The sequence below is a fragment of the Mycena indigotica genome, assembly GCF_014461135.1.
Source record: "Mycena indigotica strain 171206Taipei chromosome Unknown Mind.scaff0002, whole genome shotgun sequence".
Classification (NCBI taxonomy): Eukaryota; Fungi; Basidiomycota; class Agaricomycetes; order Agaricales; family Mycenaceae; genus Mycena; species Mycena indigotica.
In genome coordinates, this window is record NW_023503001.1 from 5,292,231 (window position 1) to 5,313,673 (window position 21,443).

Consider the following 21,443-nt stretch of genomic DNA (forward strand, 5'->3'; position numbering starts at 1 on the left):
AGGTTCGTTCGTTTCTTCGTGTATGATCTGCACAGGTTTCGGGGTAATATGCATCTTGACAGGCAAGCCACATTGCCGACGGTGCCTTTACTTCGGCCTGAGAGATGGCACGAAACCCGCGGAACCAGAGTGGCTGGCGCATTGCCTCGATAACGCGGACCGATCATCCGCTATCTGTCCGGCAACAATCAAAGAGCTCCGGCAGACAGAATGTCGTCGGAAGATCGACAGCCAAAGTGGAAAGGTACTTTACTTACTGACATGGGGAATCGAAATCAACTCAGACTGGAGAGTAGTTTTCTGAGTTGTGACTTGTAAGGCAAGGGTTCAGCCTCAAAAGCAACGTGTAAAAGCTGAAGAATCCGCCACATTGCTTCTGCGTTGAGAATGAAACGAAGACAGGCTGGGTACACGTGTAATACAAAAGCGGGAGAAGGAGGTCGTCTGACGTGGGCGTGGGCAGTGAGCATAGGTATGCTTATATTCTTGGGCTTGCAGATTAACGGCGATAGGCAAAACCTATAGAAGATGGCTAGGCTGAGAGGCCGGCTTGCATCCGCGTTCCCGGAGAGAACAGCCCGAATGGCGGTGTCGAGTTTATAGAGTGGCTCGCAAAGAGAGAGCGGGAAAGGAGGATTCTCCGTCAAATATTGATGCCGTCGTCCGAAACTTCGGGCGGGAAATTTTCAATAGGAGGAGGAAAGCCAGCTAGCCGCCGAGCAATAAACTGCGGTGCTTGGCCGACAGGTTCGACATGGATGGACAGTTGCGCAAGAGCGTTGGTTTTGCTGTAGTTAAGAAGGTAGCGACGGTTAATGATGCCCTTCGCCGGCCCCGACTGGGGGTTACTGTCCGTGTATTCGGCCAGGTCGAGGTCAAGGGCTCCAAGTACAGGGTCCCGATTAGCACCGTTTAGCACCCGCTGTAGAATGCTGAGCTTAAACGGGTGTTGAACCAGCTCGTGCGAGTTACGGTCGATTGACATCTGAACATACGCCCACAACTGGTGGTCCCACGCTGCAGAGTAATCGTGAAGGGGCCTCCAAAGCGTTTGGCCGCGAGGAGATGCCGGTTCTTCATCGTTGAATTCAGTGATTTTCCGTGTGTTTTTGAACTTCCAGCGCGCAGCGAGCTCGCCGTCTTCATATGGTACATTCGAAACTTGATGAATGTGGATCCGCACACGGAAAAGAGCGCGGCGCGGGAGAAGCTGGCGTAATTGAGCAGCCAGACCCGTACTAGTGGGTCGAATATACTCGGTCAATGGAAGACCAGAGGAATGAACAGGACCGGAAAACTCGGAGTCGATCACTGGGTCCAGGCTGTCTGATTCGGCGTCGGTGTGAGTCTCTTGTTCAGCTTGTCTGAGTAGCAGCAGTAAGACTCAATTCTTGTTGATAGAAAGATAACGTACTCCGTCGTTACACCTAATAGCTCCACAATGACTTCCACCTCTTTCATACGAAACGGGAAATGTCGTTCATAGATGTCGTCAAGGACGAGTTGTCTGGACACAGGAAGCCTTGTGGCCCACTCCAATCTGTGATTCATTTAGATCGGAAATCGCAGAGACATGACCGCTTACTGGCGAATAGCGGTCACAACCTCCACAAGGTTTCGATACCAAAGTTGATTTGCGACTGACGATGGTATTGAAAATACGTGTGTGCGCAAGCCTCGCAGAATCGAGCCACAATACAAGTCAACACCCTCTTCGTCCAAACACAGAGGTACAAATGAAGTCGCCGTTTCCGCAGCTTCCGCATCATTGTCAGAGCCAAGATCCTGAAGCAAGAAAATCGCGCGTCGAAGGAGTTTATCGGCGATACCCGAGTAGATGTGGCCCTCTCCTTCCACCTCCGACTGCAGATACTGCCAGAATCCCTTCAGTCGGAGTATGCTGGCAAGGTAGCGTATCGATAAATGGCTGTCGAATGGAATTTGGGCACTGGGTAGCTTCAGTGCAAATCCCATTGGCCAGAGTACAAGATAACGCACTCATATTCCGACGCATTGAGCACATGCTCGATGACACTTAGACCAGATGAAACGTCTACTGCAGAGGAAAGAGCCGAGAGCGCTTGTCGTCCAATTAGCGCGGAAATCGACCGTTCTGTGACGCAATAGGCGGCAAATTCGCACATGAAATGCCACCGAGCGTCGCAAGCAGTGTCTTCCGGACGATCCCACAGCCTGAATAGACCATTTGCCGTTGAAACTACATTATCGTTTTGCGAAAAGATTGTGTTGAGCCCAGGAAATCGAGTTGAGAGGGCTATAATCTTCTTGAAGGCCGTGAGTTGGGTCTGTGGCGTCTCGGAGCTGAACTTTGAGTGGTTAACGTCGATGCACAAGGCATTGGGCAACTCACCGGAACGCGAAATTCACAAGCCGTTGACAACCTCTCACAATATCTGCTGGAATCTGTCGTCGCTGTTGCAGATCATGTACCGAAACTCCCTTCTCTTGTTTCCCATCGAAAAAGTTGTCAATGGGCTCCGCCACAGCTGCGGGGCCATAACCACGCCCCAGAGCGGTCATATTCACGAAACGTGCGATGCTTGTCCCGGCGGCGGAGTATAGTCGCCCAAGCGTCTTCCCAGGCATCCCAGCCTCCTCATGTCGAATTATCAATCGCGATTCGACCCCCGGTTGGGATGCTGAACGAAGGGAAACAAGTTGGAGCTTATCCATGCCTGATGCAAAAAACTGGCGGAGGTGGAAGCATTGATTAGCTCAAGAGCAGCTATCAGGTACGACCACGTTCAGCATGTTCGCAATGAGAGCAGATCGACATCGTGCATGTTTTCTGCATGTTGGGGAAATGTCACGTGCACAGACTGATGAAGCCCTTCCACTCAGCTTCCACTCGATTGTATTACTAAAAGTACAAAATGAGGCTGGGGAATATGTAGGTATAATTTTTGTCCTTAAGTGGATAACAAGAGTCTATGGGCAGCAGGCAGTATAATGCGTACAAGTACATCATAACAATCATACCCAAGGGCTTGTTAGCATTGAAGTCCCAACTTGAAGCCTAGCAGCTACTCCCTGTAGGCACGAGATGAGACGGGCTTGAGAGAGGTAACAAGCACTTCGGGGTTCATAATCATAGAACGGTCGTAGGGGATATATAATCGGCGGCATCGAAAAAAAACTGGCCGTGGGTTGCGCGCCATTAAGAAGATAACGTGATCATGAATTTGCAAGGCGAGGCGTCCGTTAAGGACCGAGAGCATGACGAACGCAGGGTCGAAAGCAATGGAAAGCGAACCAAGGCGAGCACCAATATAATGGGGTGGAACAAGCAAAGAAAACCTGAAAACTGCCGTGTTACAAGCAAAATTTGGCACTTTTGACAGAAATATCACCTCCTGATGGTTAATCCAGTGTAAGTCGAAAGCGAAGTATGACTGTGAGATGGGGCGGGTGATTAGGCGGGTCCGGGAGTTCTCTAAGAAAGAATAACTAGTCAGGGTCGTGTAAGCCTACGCCACAACCGATTGTCTTACCGTGGCAGGGCATTTGGGGTCATGTCGGTCCCGAGTTTGAGCCGTACCAAAACCGCGTCCACACTTGTCGCATAAGTAGTCCTTCTGGCGGTAATGCGCCTTGGTATGAACTTCGGGGAAATGTCAGCAGGCACAAGAGTTGACAAAAGACCACATACTCTTCAGGTTATGCAACTGAGTGAAGTCCGCGCCACATTCGGGAATATCGCAGAAAAACGGGCCGACTTTGTCCGGGTCCTTACGGCGGCCACGCGCGACAAATCGACCAGCCTCCGATCCAACGGAATGCTTGAGTCCATCCATTGTCCGTATTTTGGCCGGCGTGGAGTTCATCCATGTGATCTTGTCATAGGTCTGCTTTGGGACCGACTGGTTAAATGAGGTCGAGGCCGGGGATGAAGGGTAAGGAGCTTTTGCCCGGGATTGCCTGGGAGTTCTTTGAACAAGATGGTTGCCTTTCCGATTCACTTGTTGAGAAGACGAGCCGCTCGCTTCATGGATAGCCTTGGAAAACGAGTTAGAGCCGCTATGAGTGTGTTCATCTTTGCGAGCAGAAGGCGCAACTGTTGATCGAACAGACCATTCATTGGGAAATGACTCCAATGCCTCCGTTAACATAAGGGGATCAATCGTCAAGTTAGGACTTGTTAACACGTTGACTTGATTGGGGATGGAGGCCAAAGAAAACAAGAAATCATCGACATCATTAAACCCGGGAATGGGGGGAATGGGGTCGTCGATCGTTGGGGGGGGGGTCTCCTGGATTGACCGAGGGAAACTGCAAGAAGCTAAGATTGTCGGACTGCGAGATGAATTCGTCGTTGAAGGGGAAACGGGCAAAGAAGACATGTTGATGAGCGCGGGGCGGTGCTGCCTTGGCTTCAACATGCGGCGAGTACAGAGTTGAAATTGACGGGGAAGACTGGTTTGCAAAGCCATGGCTTGACTCCGTTTGCACATGAGGAGTATGATTCTCCTCCGTAAGTTGCGTTATGGGTACAGCAATAGAATGGTCGGAAACAGGCAATACCAGTGGAATGCTTGTTGAACTCGAATGTGGCGATGGAGATAGGTCAAGATACTGAGGCCAGCTTGAGAAGGGAGAGTACCCAGGAAAAGGCGAAGACGGAAAGAAGGGAAGACCATCTCCGTTGTTGTGCTCAGCGGCAAGTATCGTGTTTGAAAAGGGATGCAAGCCATCCGAGTCGTTATCTTCTTGGAAGCGAGGGTGGGGAGAGTAGGGAGAGTAGGGTATGTTGATGTTAGGCGTGGTGCTGACCACACGATTGGCCCACGTCTGCAAGCCATCAGTATGCTCCTCCCGAGACGGGGAGGGGAAGCCTTTGAGGTTGAGTTCCGTAAGAGGCTCGAGCAAGGCAGTCGAGCCATCGGCAGTAACATCATTAATGGTGATTACTGGCGAAAGCCCATCGCCAAAGGCGGTGGGCTCATTGTGTGATGGACTGGGTCCACCATCATGCGACGGGCTGTAGGTGAGCTCGGGTAGGCGAGCATGTGTCAGGCCACGCGACCGCGAAGAGGTCGATGAGGGGGAGGAGAAGCTCGACCAGGCATTTCCAGGAGAGCGTGGCGAGTTATGCCACGACCCAGGAGTCAGATAGCGGCTGGAGGATACGGTAGGTGTCGCTGGGATTTGAAGGGTCAATTGATAAGGTGCTGTCATTTGTTTGCGGTGAGAGCGCCCGTCGGTGGAGTTGTCTATGGAGCCCTCGGGCATTGATTGCAATAGCGTCGCAGTGGATGACTTGGCATCCGAGCGAGATCTCCGACGACCGACGACATGGGGTGGTCCTGCGGGTTTGCGACTGAGGCTTACGGCTCGTAGGATAGGTTGGCCACGACCAACACCCAACCGGGAATCTCCATTTGTTGAAGAAGAGCTATGACAATCACAAATGAGTAAAATGGTTGAGAGCAAGTGTGAACAACGGACTACAAATCTTCTCCGTCGATGAGGGCCGTCCCATTATTGGAAGGGAACAAGGAGTCTGGAAGGTAATGCGGCGGCATCAGGGTATCGCGTGCCGGGTAGGGCGAGGGTAATTAAGAACAAAAAGGATGGAACGATGAAGGGAGCGGTAAGAAGAAAGAAGAGGTATTGGTAAGAGGAAGGGTGGTTGCCTTTAACCAGTAGCCTAAGTCATACCACAGCTTAGCCGAAAACGGAGAGTTGTAATAAGGCCCACACGCACCGTCGAACGACGCGGTCGGTTGCCGACAAAAGCGTCGTCGGCAACGCTCTCCTTGTTGCTTGGCGATGTAAGCGAACCGGGGTTGCGTGGTGAGGAAGGATAAGCGTCAGCCAGATCTAGCATTTGAGTCACATGTGTATTTAGATAGGATACGACTCATACGAGTCAGCAAGCTTACCGGTTGACCACCCCCACCTCGCCCGCAGTTGACGTCAGAAGCAGCGGGATCGCATCGTTCGCGGTGACATTGCCCGCTCTACACCGGCGTCCGCGGTTGGAGCGCAAAAGGGAAAGTAGTAGGGTCCAGCCGAAACAATGGACAATTCTCCACGCGACACTTGGCCTGCCGTGGCCAACCGATTCGTTGACAAAGGTAGGTTGTATTCTCCGACTGACACGCAGGATGTCGGACGGATAATCTGGAAGTCCATTAGAACGAATCCGACCCGACAAACACAGCTATCGGGCGGTGCGATTCCACGAAAGAACGAACCAGGAAAATTGGAAAATGGCCATGTTTTTCCCCCGACATCGATTGAAAGTGCATTATCCAGTCGCCCGAAACAGAAAACGCGGATTACAAGAGAGGAAGTGGTGTGTTGGTGGGAGCATGAAGTAGAGCGGGGTGTTTGGCACCTTAGATAGTATCTTTGCGTTTCATTGTCCCAACTGCCAAAGCAGTGTGCAGGAACAGCTCGTCAGAAAGTGTCTGTGGAGTGTTGACCAATGTATTGAGAATGCGCGATGCTGGGATTGCCGGGCGGCACCACCGTGATAAACGCGCGTCGAGAATTGGGATCAACGTCGAGGAAGGGTGTGACATGTCAGTACGTGACTCGGACACGCCACCGGCGCACTACCGGCGCTAAAAGAGACGCTGGTGGGGATAAAGGGTCTTCCTAGAAAACGACCAACGACTAGACCGTAACTGGTAGGTATGTATTTGCATCGCGTTCGGAAGACTTCAAGTCCGGTACTATCGATTTCCTCATCTAGCCCGGTAAGCCTGCAGGAGTTCGCTCTTAACTTGGCCGACTACAACACTACGGACTCCTTTGCCTTATTAATTCTTGTGCTTCTTTCCGTTGGCGTGCACTTCACCCGCTCAACAGAAAAACAAGGCCAATCGCACCTTAGGCCCGAGATCAAGCCTACATAGAATGATGCATGCATCTGCCAGTGTGTCCGATGTTTGTCTGTAATACGGTCTGTCTACAAGGGATCCTCTACCTGACAAGCCAATACCAAGCCACCAACCGCGAAATAATCTTAAAATTTCCCCAGTCGTCACGACGTTGCTTTCACGATAAGATCGACTAGTTGACGCGGTCACGTGAGTCGACATAGCGACGATGAGGACGCGACAATTGGATTCCACTGATAGTACATGGTCAACCCACATGATCCCTGAAGGAGTCAATCACAAAGGACAGAATGTACAACAACTTGTAACCACCAAGTACTAGTACCATTAAGTGAGAACAACTTGGTTGGGTCAAAATCGCAAGTTTCATCGACAAGTGTGTGGATGAGGCAAACCGGTGAGTGGAGCCACCATATAGTTCTGGAGATCAAACTTGTATGGATTCCCGGTGCATCCTAGTTCGTGGGCCTCCCGTGTTTCCACACTCTCCATAACCTCCTCACAGATGTCGCACCACAGCCTATGTCGTGCTCTCTTCTCGGCATAGATCTCGTGATAGGGCAAGCACCGCAGATGACCATTTTCCAGAGCATCCCTCCACGAAGCGCGACAGCTTTTCTCGTGCCGTCGCCGCGAATCCTCGCGCGAAAGAATTACGAGGCATCTCGAGCAGTACAGGCGTAGTGACTCCCCGTCTGTGAACACCTCCGAGCGACGCAGCAATTTGTGAACAGTGCGATGGTGACGGCGGACATCCGGTTGGCGAGTAAAAGTTGTGCGCCACTTGCGGATGCCATAGGCATATCGGTTGGGGGCTGATTTTGCTTTGTGTACTGATTTGACCGATGCCTTATCGCGTGCTGGGCTTGAACTTGAAGACTGTGACTTGAATGATGGATGAGGGCGACGCGGGTAAAGTGCTAACTCTGTTGTGTTGCAGATATCAACTTTCGGGAGTCCTATAGAAGCGCTGGCGCCGGTGTTAGGTCTCGAAGAATGTTTCGGTTTTGAGGGCCGGAGTCTCGATGTATGTGGTGGCGAGAGTAGGTGGAGATCCATGACCGGATTGGGAGTGGACTCGGATGTTGTCGAAGGACTACTGAAAATGGAATGCGAATCAGAGTCTGCAAAGCCTGAGTCAACATGATCGCCGAAAGCGCATAATGCGAAATCATCTTTGCCGCCGAATTGGCCCTGCAAAAACGTCGAATGACAGATATTGAAGGGAAGAGTAAATTTACGCACATCAACAAACGGTTCATTGACCCGGACATCTTGTTGGGTGGCAGTCTGCGAAGATGATGATTCGAACGGTGATGTAATTTGCAGCGAGCCAAACTTGAATGGTGGTTCAAGATACGACAAGCTCTCTGGCCCAAGGCTTTGTTGTAATAGATACTGAGATAAGTTTGGTTGGTGTGATACCAAGCTTCGAAGACACACCTCAGACACATCCAACTCGCTTGGCGCGATTGTACCAACATCACCTCCATAACAGGGTCGGCTTTGGATAAATAGTTCAGAATTTGTCTGTCCTGTAGCTGGAGAACCTAATACATCTGCCGCTACTTGGAGAATAGCGGCGAAGATGGCTTCGTCGACACTGTCAGAGCCCATGGGTAACCGACTGGTTTGCAAGGCATCATCATGGCTCCTGAGGGCATATTCATTCGAGTGAAGCTCAAACGGCTCATAAGAGGAAGCCGCGCTGAAGTCAAAGAATTCTCCCATCTCCGAGTCGACGTCCATGTCCATAGCTATGGGCGGGGACCTAGCCAAGTTATATGGAACTCGGAGGAAAGAACGACACAGACAGTAAAAGTGCGTCAACACACCTTTTATCCATTTCTTTTCTTAGACCACCATATTGCGAGTAGAGCTTGATGCTAGGGTAGAAATGCCGTTGGAGTCATGAGCACCAAAAGATACCTTGTGGCCATTGGGCCAACACCGGCCTTCCTTCACCTGTCTAGGTATTTGCCCGAGAAAAAGCGAGAAGCTGGCCGAATATGAGCTGGAGGGTCTGGGACTCTCTCAGGGAAGTGTGGTTCAGCATTTGCTGGGAGATAACGCCAGCATGATCGTAGGCGTCAGAGTTTGCAAGGCGATCAACTGTTCGGAGAATTCCAGACAGGACTCCTGTGGCCAGAGTAAGATGATATACTCGGGCTTCTGCCAACATGATCTTATGCTTTAGCGGCAGAATGGAAGAGAAATTGAAGTTTTACAATCACCGTTGACTGGAGCTCGAATTGAAAGGTAAGTTGCCGTGAAGCGTAAGCCAAACACGGGTGAACTTCGGAGAGTTGATTTTTCACTTGAATTTCGCTGGAAGAACAGCCGTCTCAAAGAGTATAAAGCTCAGAACTCTCCAGCATCCAGTCTGACAGCAGTCCAAGAACATGGATTGTTCAGTATACGAGTAGCAGACTGGTAAACATATCGTTGTTCACGACTGGGCGCTAAGTATAGTTTAGTGATGACCTGCTTCGCGTAGGACCCACAAACGTTGAACTTGTGGCACAGTTATGGAGTATTGATCTAGAGCGGAGAGATCCTTTGAACCCCGACTGGCAACGGCCTGAGCTATGCGTTGTCGACTCGTCAACTTGCTTAGTTTAAAACTTTCGAATTGCAGGCGATGGAGGACACTGTGGGTATGATAGTATTAAATCATAGCTGCCACCGACAATACGTACGTTGAGAACCGAGGGCGTTGTGGCGCCGGCGTATGAGTAGACGTATTGGCAATGGTCACTGAAAGTCTGAAGTTCCGTAACTTCCGTTGGCCTGGCTGAACTGCTAGCATCAGAGGCTTGGGGCTTTTTCTGAGTCAAGTTTGTTTTGAGACAGTTGACGGTCCCAAACACTTGGTTCAGGTTTCGAAGCAGTATATCGTGCTTGTAGCAGCATGGACTGAATCTTGACTGAATCTGAGACGAGAAGGTTGTCACGTTGTCATAGTCACATCATGACTCATTGGAATCATGGCCCGCTTTCTACGCAAACTCGTGGTGCTTTGGGATTTACCTACGACCCATACAACTCTCCTTCAGATTCTCAGAAAGCGCTTATCAGCAATGCGATAACCTCGACCAATGAGCAGCTTCAACTCAATGTTGAGCTTACCAGTGGGTAGAGCGCCCGACGTCCACACTTTCAGCCCAGAAGGTGACCGCCGAAAGAGACCTGGCGCTCTTGCAATCGATGCTCGCACCCATACGAATCCTTCCAGCTGAGCTCCTCGCAGAAGTTTTCCTTGTTGTCGTTGCAGACCAGAAAACCCATCTATAATGCGATTCGAGCAAATGGACCTTGGTTCGAGTGTGTTCAAGATGGCGGGCGGTGGCATCGTCATTAACGAAGCTCTGGCGAGTTATCAACATCCCGTCTGGATGGAATAGTAATATGCTGGACATGGTCTCCAGACATGTCCAGTGGTCCGGAGATTGTCCTTTGAATATTCGATACGGCTCTCACAGTTATCCAGCTCTCTGGACCGAAGCCTGCATGGATATTCTCCTCACTGCCGCGGCCCGCTGGGCTCGCGTAACCCTTTACACGAACGATCAAGAAGTATCCAAACTCGTCGAATCGTCTCATATCTTCCCTCGCCTGAAAGTGCTCGAAATGCACGACCTGCATAGTCTTTGTCAAGATCGCTGGGACCTCGTCTCTCGCTGCCCTGGTCTCTGTCAGTTACCCGTTTCATTAACCCTCACGGATCACCGAAGTCTGGCAATACCTTGGGCACAGCTCCATCGCTGCAACCTTAACGGCCGACCGAGTTCCATATTAAAAGCACTGAGCGACATGTCCAGTTTGATATAAGTGGACATACAATGCTTCGTTTCGGATTCGGAACCATGCAGACCGGAGGAAATCACTATATGTTGTCCCAACCTCGTTGGTTTAAGACTCATTGACAACGCGAAGCTTAAACTACTCCCATCAATTGTCGCGCCTTCTCTCAAACGACTCAAGTATAGCCCATATAGCAATACGCCAAGTCATTCCGAAATAGTCACAGGCATTCGAAACTTTCTCCAATCCTCCCATTGCGAGCTCAATGCCTTTTCTCTCACACACAGGGACATCACCCCTTCTCAGTTCATTGCGTTGTTGGAAATGATGCCTGCCCTTGAACACCTCTCCTTTCGCACATCACAGCCTGACGGCAGTGGCTTTCTTGACGCACTGAAGCCTCAATTAGTACCAAAACTCGCCTCTCTCAGCTTTTCAGCCAGGCTCGACTGCTCAGGTGAAGCTGTAATTGACATCCTTCGCAGCCGCAACTCAGCGACCGGGAAGGGAAACCTACTTATGCTTCGTTATGCTAACAACTACACGCATTACAGCCGTCGACTTATCTCGTGTTGTCGAGGTGATGCTTGCGGAAGGGCTCGAAGTTGACTTCACTTTGGTTTAGGGGGAATTTGGAAGTTTTTCTGCTCTGCGATAGATAATCAGATGTGTAGAAACATATAATCAATCAATGATTTCATGCTCGTAGTACCTCTGTCAAAAGTACCTTTTGAACTTGAAGGCTCTAGATGCGGCATGCTCCAAATGTAAGAGTGACTTCTGCTTGAATTTGAAAATAATAGACGGGAGTAAGTACACATGAGTACTTGTATTGGAGAATCTTGACCGTCGTGCTGGCAGGTCTCGCAATCAATACCACTGGGATAGATACAACGTTAACTAAATCCATTCCATGATGGTACTAGTAGGCACCGTACTCCTCAACAAGTCAAAAGCTGTTCATAAAATCCGCCAAACTCGCCGCCATTAGGGTCTCGTAGATAGACCTCCAAAATCCACTGGCGCACAAAGCCGTCCTTCCCTGGCTGGCGCATCTTGTTTTTATTGCCCTTCGCGATATAAAGCGACAGCTTATCCCGCGGAATGCGCTCGTGTGGGAAGTGCCCGACGAGATGGCCCGCGATCTCGCCCCACCAGTCGAAACCCGCCTTTTTGGTCTCCGCAACAGCGATGTCGTAGAGCTCTTCGCCAGTGATGTCGTCAGCACGAGCGTCATATTGCGCCTTCACAGTCTTCCACACCGGCTCGAGGCGGTCTCTGATTGCGATTTTTGCTGGGTCGCTCCCGAAGACATACGTTCTGCCGAAATCTGCCTCCCATTTGTCGTCCAGCTCGAAGACGGGGCCGAGATCAACGATGAGGATGTCGTCTGCTTGGATTATGCGATCGGGAGGGTTGTCGTCGAATGGGCGTAGAGTGTTGGGCCCGGAGCGCACAATGCGCTTGTGCCAGTGGGTGTGAACACCGTGAAGTTTTGCCCCAAGTTCATAGATTTCGGCGCTGAGTTGCGCCTCAGAGACATTGGGTCGGAGAATGGTCGCAGCAATTTCATCGAAGAACGCGAGGGCTTTTGACTCAGCTGATCGAAGAGCTTGAGCGCGGAGTGATTCAGCTTCTGCTGAGGGTACAGAGGCAGTGGCCATCTTGGAGGAACCAGGTCGACTGCGGTCTTATAAAGTAAGTGCCAGAACGCGTGGGAATAGTGACATCGTGATTTTCGGGGGTCACAACCCGAAAATCACGCAGGAGCAGCAGGTGGGCGCCCCCAAAAGAACTTGAATTCTTCACCGAAGCACACATGTCCTCCTCGACAATGTGGATCGTCACTATATTAGTTTGACAGGTGTGGTCATGTCGCTCATGCATCTCCACTTCTCAGTCAAACACTGAGAAATATGTGAACGCGTAAGTGTCGCATGCTGACCAGATGACGAAACTTCTCATAGGCCTGTATAGAAGAAATAAGTACTGGCTCCAGAAGTAGGCTACGCAGCAAACATCATCCACATCTCCACTCGCAAGGGCAGGCTACTTCGGGCCTGGGCTACAGGCTGGGCAACTACCGCGTCCTCCCAGAGGTGAGGGAACATGACTGCGGAGACGCTGACAGAAGAAGCGCTGTCTGTCGTCGTGCAAGTTGACTCCAATGCCGATGGACAAATCGTAGGAACGATCGGCCGAAACATTCTCGTCAACATCAGGACGGAAGGCCAAAATGTCGCTAGATACTCTCTAGGATATTGAATATGGGCCACACACCAACGAAGATATCGGCGCTGGGGCGGGCAACTTGTTGGAGAGCTGGAAGAAAGGCTTCTGTGGCGAGTCTCTCGCTGCAGCGCTGGTGGTCATAGGGGTGCCACGAAATAATGAGTTGTTCCAGCTTTGAACAGCGAGGAATGAGCTCCAGCAACGTCTGTGTGAACGGCCGGAAGATCACAGAGCTGCCTCCGATGCATAGCGACATGCTCTCGAGTGTGTTGCTGATTTCGACCAGGTGCTGAAGCAAGTTCAGACCAGTGGATGTGGTGTCAACGACGAGTGCAATATGTGTAAGAGAGCTATTGGGAAGCGAAAACAGCTCCTTGATATCGGGAACGGTCAACGACGACAGTTGTCTGCCCAGTGCCAGACTCTTCAGTTGTGGCTTTGACCGTCGAAAGAATGCGAGCAGGTCATGAGGCTGAGAAAAGGGGAGAGTGAAGAGGTGCAGCGCCAGAAGCGAAGGCAGGGTGACATGGTTGAGCAATATGGGATAGTATCCTTGTTGGAGAGTTCCGTGCATCGTTAGATGCGTCAACCGTTCATGAACGAGCGCATCCGTTGAGTAAGCTCCGTCGACCCAGCCATTGTCGAAGGAGCAAATGCGAAGCGCCGGCGTCGCGCGGAGGAGGGAAAGGCCAACACCAACTGGAATCCGGAAATCCACGACCGAACTGCCCCGTATTGCTAACCGCTCAAGGCTCTCGAAAGGCCCGACAGCAACAAGCGGCTCCAGGTCCCCAGGATCCTCGAAAGAAAGCTCGAGCGTCCTAAGCCGACTCGTGCGTGGCCTCAAAACGTTAAGCAACGGACCACGGAGGATGACCTGTGCAGTAAAATCGATGGGAAAGTTGGCGGCCCGGGATAGCCAAATGGATTCGGTAAGATGACTATTGCAGTAGCCCGCGACGCCAAGAGAGCTCCATAGAGCTGGTGTGGAGAGCGCCAATTCCATCCATGGGCGCGAAACACGGATGAGTGTTAGCGGGGCCTGAGTGTTTCGCGGAAACACGTATTCACACGCGGCGGGTTCGGAGGTGATGGTCATGGAGTGGGGGTGGCGCATGGGGAGCGAGCGGGTTACAAGGCATTTCACGAAAATAAGGGAGACAATCTCTGTTGGCAGGTGGGCGGCGGGATCTGGCATTTTCAAGGTCACGTGGAAGCCTACGCTTTCTCCTTAACCTTAACACCCAGGGAGGTTCCAACACTGAGTTTCCGACTCGAACCGAAGCCTGTGGCAATTGGGCTACGTGGGCTTCTCCAGCCGCAAAATTCTGCACGAAATCAGGTCGCTAACCCACTAACAGAAGCGGAGCTTACCGTGACAGTAGCCTGCGACTCATACCAGTCCTGGGTACTTATTGGCAGCCGAGCAATGAAGGCCCCAGCGTTATATACTCTCGGCTTTCCCGACTTTTCTTCGGCCCTACTACCTCTTCCCAACCGTCAAATTCAACTGCGGAGAGTCTTGCTGAATGATTTCTACACAGGCTATGACCGAATTTCAATGGGAGCAAAGCAAACGGAAACGATGTCCTACATGTAAACTGTTGCCTTTGGCATGCGCACAATTGCTGCCAAATTTCTACATGTGCGTTCCGAACCTCATGGAAACAATAAACACTGGTCAGCCAGCCCGACAACAACACTAGTACTAGTACTTTGGGCTGTCTATAAATCACGATATGGACTTCGGCTTCAATTCACATCCACAACGTCAACTGCGCTCATGATCAATTTCCACAGAGAATCTCTTCTGGTTTGAAGCGGTAACCGGCGCAAGGAACAAGACAAACAGGCTGTTCACATTCAAGTTGGCCCTCAAACAGGTTGTTCTGCCAGTGGTACGCTCTCAAAAACTGAGTCCGTTTGGGTCGCTCGATGAGCCTTCGGCACTAAGTAAGCAGTTATTTCCGTTGATTTCTACTAATCTAAAGATTTTCTTACTCGTCCACAAATATACTTAGATCCGCTCATTAGAACGAAACGAAGCAGCTATTCAGCGTCGGGGACTGGACAAACTCACAGCTTCCCGCAACTCCGTGCGAATTGGTTCTTTTTCTGGACTCGCATCTAACTATCATACCAAGGCAACCTGTCTGTACCGGAGGAGCCCCCTCGAATCAGGGTCTTGTAAAGGATGAATTGATTCTGTTCATGTGCCGAGATTTAAATTATTAAAGCTTGTTTTGAGGTAGCGTAAGCTTGCACCTAATCACTTGTCACGAATGTCAAGGTAGACCATAATTTGCCATGTGGCTCAAGTACCTGGGGCGCGCCACCAAACGTTTCATCCTCACACGTGACCGTGTTTTCGCAATGTGGACCCAGAGTTGATCACTGTTGATGATATTCAACTTGGATTTGTACTCCGATGGCTTCGCCGGGGCATCATGCTATAAATCGACCTCCTTGCACCATGGATAGCTGAAACCCTCCCCATGATGAGCGCTCAAGAGCCACAACAGCGAATCCCCCCAAGCTCTGACGATGGGGCTAACAGCCAGGAGTCAGCTGGTCCAGTTGCGGCAGTCTTGCGACCTCGTCTTCGGCGAGAACAAAGGGCATGCGATGGTTGTCGACGGAAACGGCGTATGCAGTTGCTCTTCTTCATAGGGCTCACTCACTGACCATTCCCAGGTGTTTGTACGTTACAGTGGCATTGGGTTTGCTTTCTATCTCAACAACCAACCATTACACAGGCGATGGAACACGGGTCAAGGGGTGCACTACATGTCAAGAAGCAGGAATCGAGTGCCGTTTTACAGGCGCCCCGCGAAAACATCCACAGTAAGTGTACGATTGCTCTGGTTGTCTGAACTCAGTTTTTTTAGATATATTGAAGGGCTAGAAACCCGATTGATGGCAAACGAGAAGGTCATCCGCGCCCAAGCGAGTGTGCCTGAGACGGTCGCTACCGATACCTCTCCTCATATCCTTCGCGGCATTGCAGCGTTGCTCGAGGTCGTCTCCACCCAAATACACTCTGCAAATGACAAACAGCCAACGGCTGTGGAGGATGACGACTTGTTCGACCGCTTACGGGTGCTGAGTCTGTGTACATATGGCAAACAATTTCAGAATGTGGCCAGTCGATGGGGTCTTGTGGCAACAGCTATCGAGCAGCGCGAGTTGTATGAGAGAAAGCAACTGCGATGGCGGAATCGCAGGACGAAATACTGGATAGAGCATCAGGTATGCCATTAGTCTCTCGGGTTTGACATTTTCTAATCGGAGGCTAGTTTCCACGATACCCTCTGTCCCGACCAGACATTCGTCCCCTCGTCTTTCCGCCCCACGACCTTCTCTTATCATTGTTTGACCTCTACTTCCGGCACGAAAACATCTATTATCCCGTTCTCCACCGACTATCTTTTACTCGCAACGTCATCGACGGTCTCCATCTCCGCGACCGTGACTTTGGCACAATTGTCCTTCTCGTTTGCGCCATTGGGGCCAAGTATTCTGCTGACCCCCGCGTATTGTACCGCAGGGATGGTACATACGACGAGCTCCATGTTGGCGAGCAGTATTTTGAACAAGTCTCGTTTACGATGGACTACTTGTTCAACGGTCCAACACTCGCACATATTCAATTCTGTGCTGTTTGTATTGTTTTGCCCAAAACTGCCCATCAACTAAATGCTCCGCAGCTGGCTTCGATGTACCTTCAATTCTCCGGACCATTTCAGTCCACACTGGTTGCTATGGGCATTAAGATTGCCCAGGACCGGGGCATCCACCGCTGGCGTATGATGTCAAACACTCCCCGAAGCAAGTCATTTGGCTCGCGACTACTGTCTATGCTCATAACATTGTCACAGCCATAGCAGAACAATGGAAGCGCGCATTTTGGTGTCTTTTCTGTATGGATCGGCAGGCGGCGTTCTCCTTTGGCCAGCCGCTAGCCATAGAAGGCTACGAGTGTGTTATTTTCTCCTTCAGACCCTCATCGTCCGATCTGACTGCGCGTAGTATGGACACTGATCTTCCTTCGGAATGCGATGACGAATACTGGCTCGGAGGGGCTGGCGTTAGCCCTGAGGATGCACCGTTCGCCCAACCCGCAGACCAACCATCTCATGTCGCATTTTTGACGCAGTTCATTCAACTGAACCAGCTACAAGGCCTTGTCTTTCGCGGCTTGGTGAGGTCTTGATCAAACCGAGAGTGTCCGACTGACGCGGAAGCGCTATTTGCAGTACAGTCTTCATAAATGCCGAAGCATTCTTGCGATTCGAGAAGATCGTTGGCAACATAGAATGGTGGGTGAGCTGGATTTGGCGCTTGATTCCTGGCTTGAGAGAGTTCCCGCACATCGTAAGCTCGTCTTAAAGTGATCATATCATGCTCAATTGGTTGTTCAGTGCGACTGGACAACTATGTCGATCGCGGAGAGATGCCTTTGGACGACATCTTCTTCGACCAGGCCGTCATGCTCCATGCTGCATTTCATTCTCTCCGAATACACGTTCATGGCCAGTTTTTGCCGATTGTCCGACAACACACCCCTAACTTCGTAGGCTCTGATTATGCTGATTGCCCTTTGATTCAAGTTGCCTTCTAGAACTTGCCCTCCTCAGCAATGTCCACAGACGCCGCCCGAGCGATAAGTCGGGTTTTGCATCTCCAACGCCAGCAAAGGATCATTCCCGTTCCAAGTGTTACTGTGCGCATCCATTCTACTATATCGATTCAACTGTAACCGCCACCCAGCCTTTCGCTTTCACCGCTGGCCTCATTCTAGTCATCAATCTGTGGAATGCAGCCCGGACGGCAGGGTTGTCCCCTCATATGAACACGACCGTGGACGATATTTCTCGATTGATGCAAGTCCTCCAAATTTGCGAGCCTAGGTGGGTGGTCATGAGTATTCCAAAGCATTAGTCAATGTGTACTTTGGCAGATGGCGCTCTCCGGGTCTGTTTTGGTGAGCATCATGGTTGAATGCATGTCCTCTTAACGCTATTATAATCAGGGATCTTCTTTCCGAACTTTCATTTCACGAGGCTATGCTGCCATGGCCATGCGACAACCCGAAAGCAGTCCAGTCAAACGTAGTAAACAACAACAACAAACGCCGCCGACCCGCTGCACAGATGGCTGCAACAGCTGTTCAACCTGTCTTGACGCCTTTCATGAGGTCATCGCTGGAATATGCTCTCATCGCAAACCCGCCTTACTGACTGTGGCTGAAATTAAACGACATCAAATCATGGAAGTGTGGACTTTGCATCATGTATCTGTATAATGCTAGGTTTCAAACAACATTCCTGCTTCCGTGGCCTGCTTGTTAGATGTCATTTTTGGCTTCCGGGCCAACTTCCAAGAGGAGAACTTACTATGTAATATGATCGGGCTTTTCGCGTATTGACAGCCTCCGCTGTCTTCCGTTGCTGTCAACTCCGGCACTCGGAGCCGGTCGGCGGTAGGCACCGGTATCAAGTTGTTGCAACGGCAAAAATATGCGACGACATAAATAAGACCTTCTTCATTCTTTTTTACGACAACCACTAATAAGGTAGCTCGTGTGTGTAAAGTGGCCGTGGGAAAGAGGTCTTTGAGTGGGAACGGGAGACCCGCCGGATTACTGTGTCTGGGTGAGGCCAAGAGCCGCTCCGGGTGCTTGGCTGACGAAGCCAGAAGAGATGCACTGGAGGACCCGGGCCGAAGGCCGGATCAGGAGCGGTGGCCCCACTCGACGCAACTCTGGGTGACCGCATAGCAGGAGACGGACCACCCAAAGCCGCGTGGTGGGAAGGCGGGTGGGTCGAAACGCGGCGGGGTGAAAAAGCGAGGCGCGTCGAGGTTGACGCGTCGTGAGCGCGAGATGGGCGTGACGTGAAAGTCACGATGCATGAAACTCAGAGGACATGATATTAATGGTACAAGTAGTGTTTGGCCCACTTTACACACATGGCTCACTACCTTATCTATCGCTAGCTATGGCTCGTGCCTCGCCATAGCTAGCTGGCACTAATGTAAGAAGGGAAAAAAATACTGCTCCATTGGAACTCTGGCGCGAGCGCATAGTACACGGGACACAGGTTTCGCCACCTGACCATATTTCGTACACTCCCAAGTATATTGTCTAATATCTTTTGCTCTCCAGCCGTATGTTATTTTCCCTTACTGTCATGGCATGTTATGTTATTAAGGCCCTAGGTCCCGCATTGTACCATTCCCTTATGTCTCTCGCACAGCCGACATTTGGAAATGAGCCATCTATACATATTCCCAAAATGGCAGGTCCATGCCCATATTAGGAAGGCGCCAAAGACGGTGCATCAATCTCCTGGTCGCTTATGACCCCTGACAACAAATGAATCCATTTGCTTGTGGTGCGAGATAAAGTACAACGGACAGAACAACCTCTCGAGAGTAAAAATACAGAATAAAAAAACCATGGATAGCAAAGACGAAAGAGGCAAAAGAACACCTAAGGCTTGAGCCAAGGAGCCCGATACTTCTGAATCGCGGCCTCCAACAGCCCTGGGTCCACCACCGCCTTGCCGGATACAGTGTCGGGCATGCTGACGCGGGTCAAATTGATGCTCGCGGGCATCAGCTCGGTGCAGTTGACGAGCTCGGTAGTTTTGTAGCCAAGGGTGCTCATTAACAGATGTGCAGCACGGTAGTCTTGGTCCCTGGAGCAGAAAATCGCACATCAGCTGGTGGGAAGCAAGGGACAAGGGACACGATGCTTACCAGTCAGGCTGGTTATCGATGTATTCATGGAAGAACGCTTTTGTGCTGGCGTTGTGCGCGAGATTAACGTCACTCGCAAGCCGGAACACGTTGTGTGGGGCAGTAGCGACATTGGTATCACGGTCTGCATATATGTCAGCAAGGCCAAGAGGAGATCGGACAAGCAACTAACAGAAATTGACATCCCAGAGGTCAATTGTGGTGTCCATAGCTTCGCCTGCCATAGCGGGGTCCACGAATCGTTGTCTTGCCGTCCCATGAGCCCCAATAAGAGCAATCAGATCAACCGGTGCAAATCCCATATCAGCAAACCGTCCCAGGAGAGAATCAACACTGTCGTTTGGAGAAGGGAGGAGGCCATTGGGAGCCTTGTTTGCTGGGAGTGGTCGACCCACCCAAGCATCGATACGAGGTCCACCGGGACATGCAAGTACACCCAATACACCCGCAAGCTGAAGAAGTATGAGTGGCGATGGCAACCAGCAAATCCAAAACGTGCCTGAAGAACATCCCCGGGAGAGACATTGAAACGTTGGGGGAGTGGGGCTAGCGCGGCAACAATATCTTGAAGCCCATTGTTCTCGTCCCGAAGTACTTCTTGGGGGTCCCAGAGAAGAGAGCCATCAGCAGCACCATTTGGCTTGCCCAATGCAGCGAGCCGGAGAGAGAAGGTCCCTACAAAGGGTCAGCGATGGTCACCACTATAAACAAGCTTTGCATACCAGCGTCATGAAATGCGAGTCGGACAGAAGCCCGAGCCAGGTCTGTACATCTTCCACCGAATACACCACCCAGAATGGCATCACGGACGGGATAGAAGGGTACACAAGCGGCGTTGGTAGCGTTGGCGACATCAGGGATGCCTGCAGAGTCTCCAAGGTCGGGAATGTTTCCATCCGCATTACTGTCGTCGTCGTTGTCATTGTCACCTCCCGGTCCGTCGTCGTCGTCTCCTGTCTCTCCGCCTCCGTGTTTACGAGCAAGACGCAGAGCACTGCCAGGAAGTCGCAATCGTGACGGAGTTGCGAGAATAGGAAGAATGAGCAATGCGAGTGCGAGGACAAAGGTGAGGATACGATGCATGTTTTCCGAGGATGGCCATTGTTTCGCGGAGGGGCTGTTTTATTGCACTATCTGGTGGCAAGCGGTCGTAGGTCGGGGAGGGACAGGTCCAAGTGCCTCTCAGTAAGGGCGCGCTGCGTGGGGAGGGTCCAGGGCACAGATGTGGGTGGGTCGACTTGGCAAGAACGCCGGCGGAAAAGAGATGTCGCAACAATTCACATGAGCCAAATGGACTCGGTAAGATGACTATTGCAGTAGCCCGCGACGCCAAGAGAGCTCCATAGAGCTGGTGTGGAGAGCGCCAATTCCATCCATTCGCGCGAAACACGGATGAGTGTTAGCGGGGCCTGAGTGTTTCGCGGAAAAACGTATTCACGCGCGGGGGGTTCGGAAGTGATGGTCATGGAGTGGGGGTGGCGCATGGGGAGCGAGCGGGTGACAAGGCATTTCACGAAAATAAGGGAGACAATCTCTGTTGGCAGGTGGGCGGCGGCATTTTTCAGGTCACGTGGAAGCCTACGTTTTCTCCTTGACACCCAGGGAGGTTCGCCCGACCCGCAGCCATCTCATGTCGCCTTTTTGACGCAGTTCATTTAACTGAACCAGCTACAAGGCCTTGTCTTTCGCGGCTTGGTGAGGTTTTGATCAAACCGTGAGTGTCCAACTGACGCGGCGCTATTTGCAGTACAGTCTTCATAAATGCCGAAGCATTCT

The 21,443-nt window shown here is 51.2% G+C and overlaps 5 protein-coding genes across 5 annotated transcripts; 1 reads left to right on the plus strand and 4 right to left on the minus strand.

Moving 5' to 3' along the window:
- Window positions 1–643: 643 nt before the first annotated feature.
- MIND_00275000 (uncharacterized protein) lies at window positions 644–2,694 on the minus strand (the record flags this gene model as incomplete). The annotated part of the gene is made up of 5 exons (XM_037359622.1): window positions 644–1,364; window positions 1,415–1,540; window positions 1,586–1,948; window positions 1,999–2,322; window positions 2,372–2,694. The coding sequence occupies 5 exons, from the start codon at window positions 2,692–2,694 to the stop codon at window positions 644–646; spliced, it is 1,857 nt and encodes a 618-aa protein (XP_037224717.1).
- A 1,524-nt stretch (window positions 2,695–4,218) lies between these two features.
- Window positions 4,219–5,543, minus strand: MIND_00275100 (uncharacterized protein; the record flags this gene model as incomplete). The annotated part of the gene is made up of 2 exons (XM_037359623.1): window positions 4,219–5,413; window positions 5,467–5,543. 2 exons carry the CDS (start codon window positions 5,541–5,543, stop codon window positions 4,219–4,221), a joined length of 1,272 nt encoding a protein of 423 aa, XP_037224718.1.
- A 7,372-nt stretch (window positions 5,544–12,915) lies between these two features.
- Window positions 12,916–14,103, minus strand: MIND_00275200 (F-box domain-containing protein; the record flags this gene model as incomplete). Its single annotated transcript, XM_037359624.1, has 1 exon — window positions 12,916–14,103. The coding sequence occupies one exon, from the start codon at window positions 14,101–14,103 to the stop codon at window positions 12,916–12,918; it is 1,188 nt and encodes a 395-aa protein (XP_037224719.1).
- A 1,297-nt stretch (window positions 14,104–15,400) lies between these two features.
- MIND_00275300 (Zn(2)-C6 fungal-type domain-containing protein) lies at window positions 15,401–18,145 on the plus strand (the record flags this gene model as incomplete). The annotated part of the gene is made up of 14 exons (XM_037359625.1): window positions 15,401–15,551; window positions 15,600–15,605; window positions 15,662–15,749; window positions 15,794–16,154; window positions 16,202–16,564; window positions 16,613–16,733; window positions 16,784–16,883; window positions 16,935–17,106; window positions 17,162–17,279; window positions 17,327–17,478; window positions 17,527–17,628; window positions 17,676–17,815; window positions 17,866–17,889; window positions 17,938–18,145. 14 exons carry the CDS (start codon window positions 15,401–15,403, stop codon window positions 18,143–18,145), a joined length of 2,106 nt encoding a protein of 701 aa, XP_037224720.1.
- Window positions 18,146–19,398: 1,253 nt separating this feature from the next.
- On the minus strand, window positions 19,399–20,750 carry MIND_00275400 (Peroxidase; the record flags this gene model as incomplete). Its single annotated transcript, XM_037359626.1, has 5 exons — window positions 19,399–19,606; window positions 19,668–19,791; window positions 19,840–20,119; window positions 20,167–20,342; window positions 20,390–20,750. The coding sequence occupies 5 exons, from the start codon at window positions 20,748–20,750 to the stop codon at window positions 19,399–19,401; spliced, it is 1,149 nt and encodes a 382-aa protein (XP_037224721.1).
- Window positions 20,751–21,443: the final 693 nt, after the last annotated feature.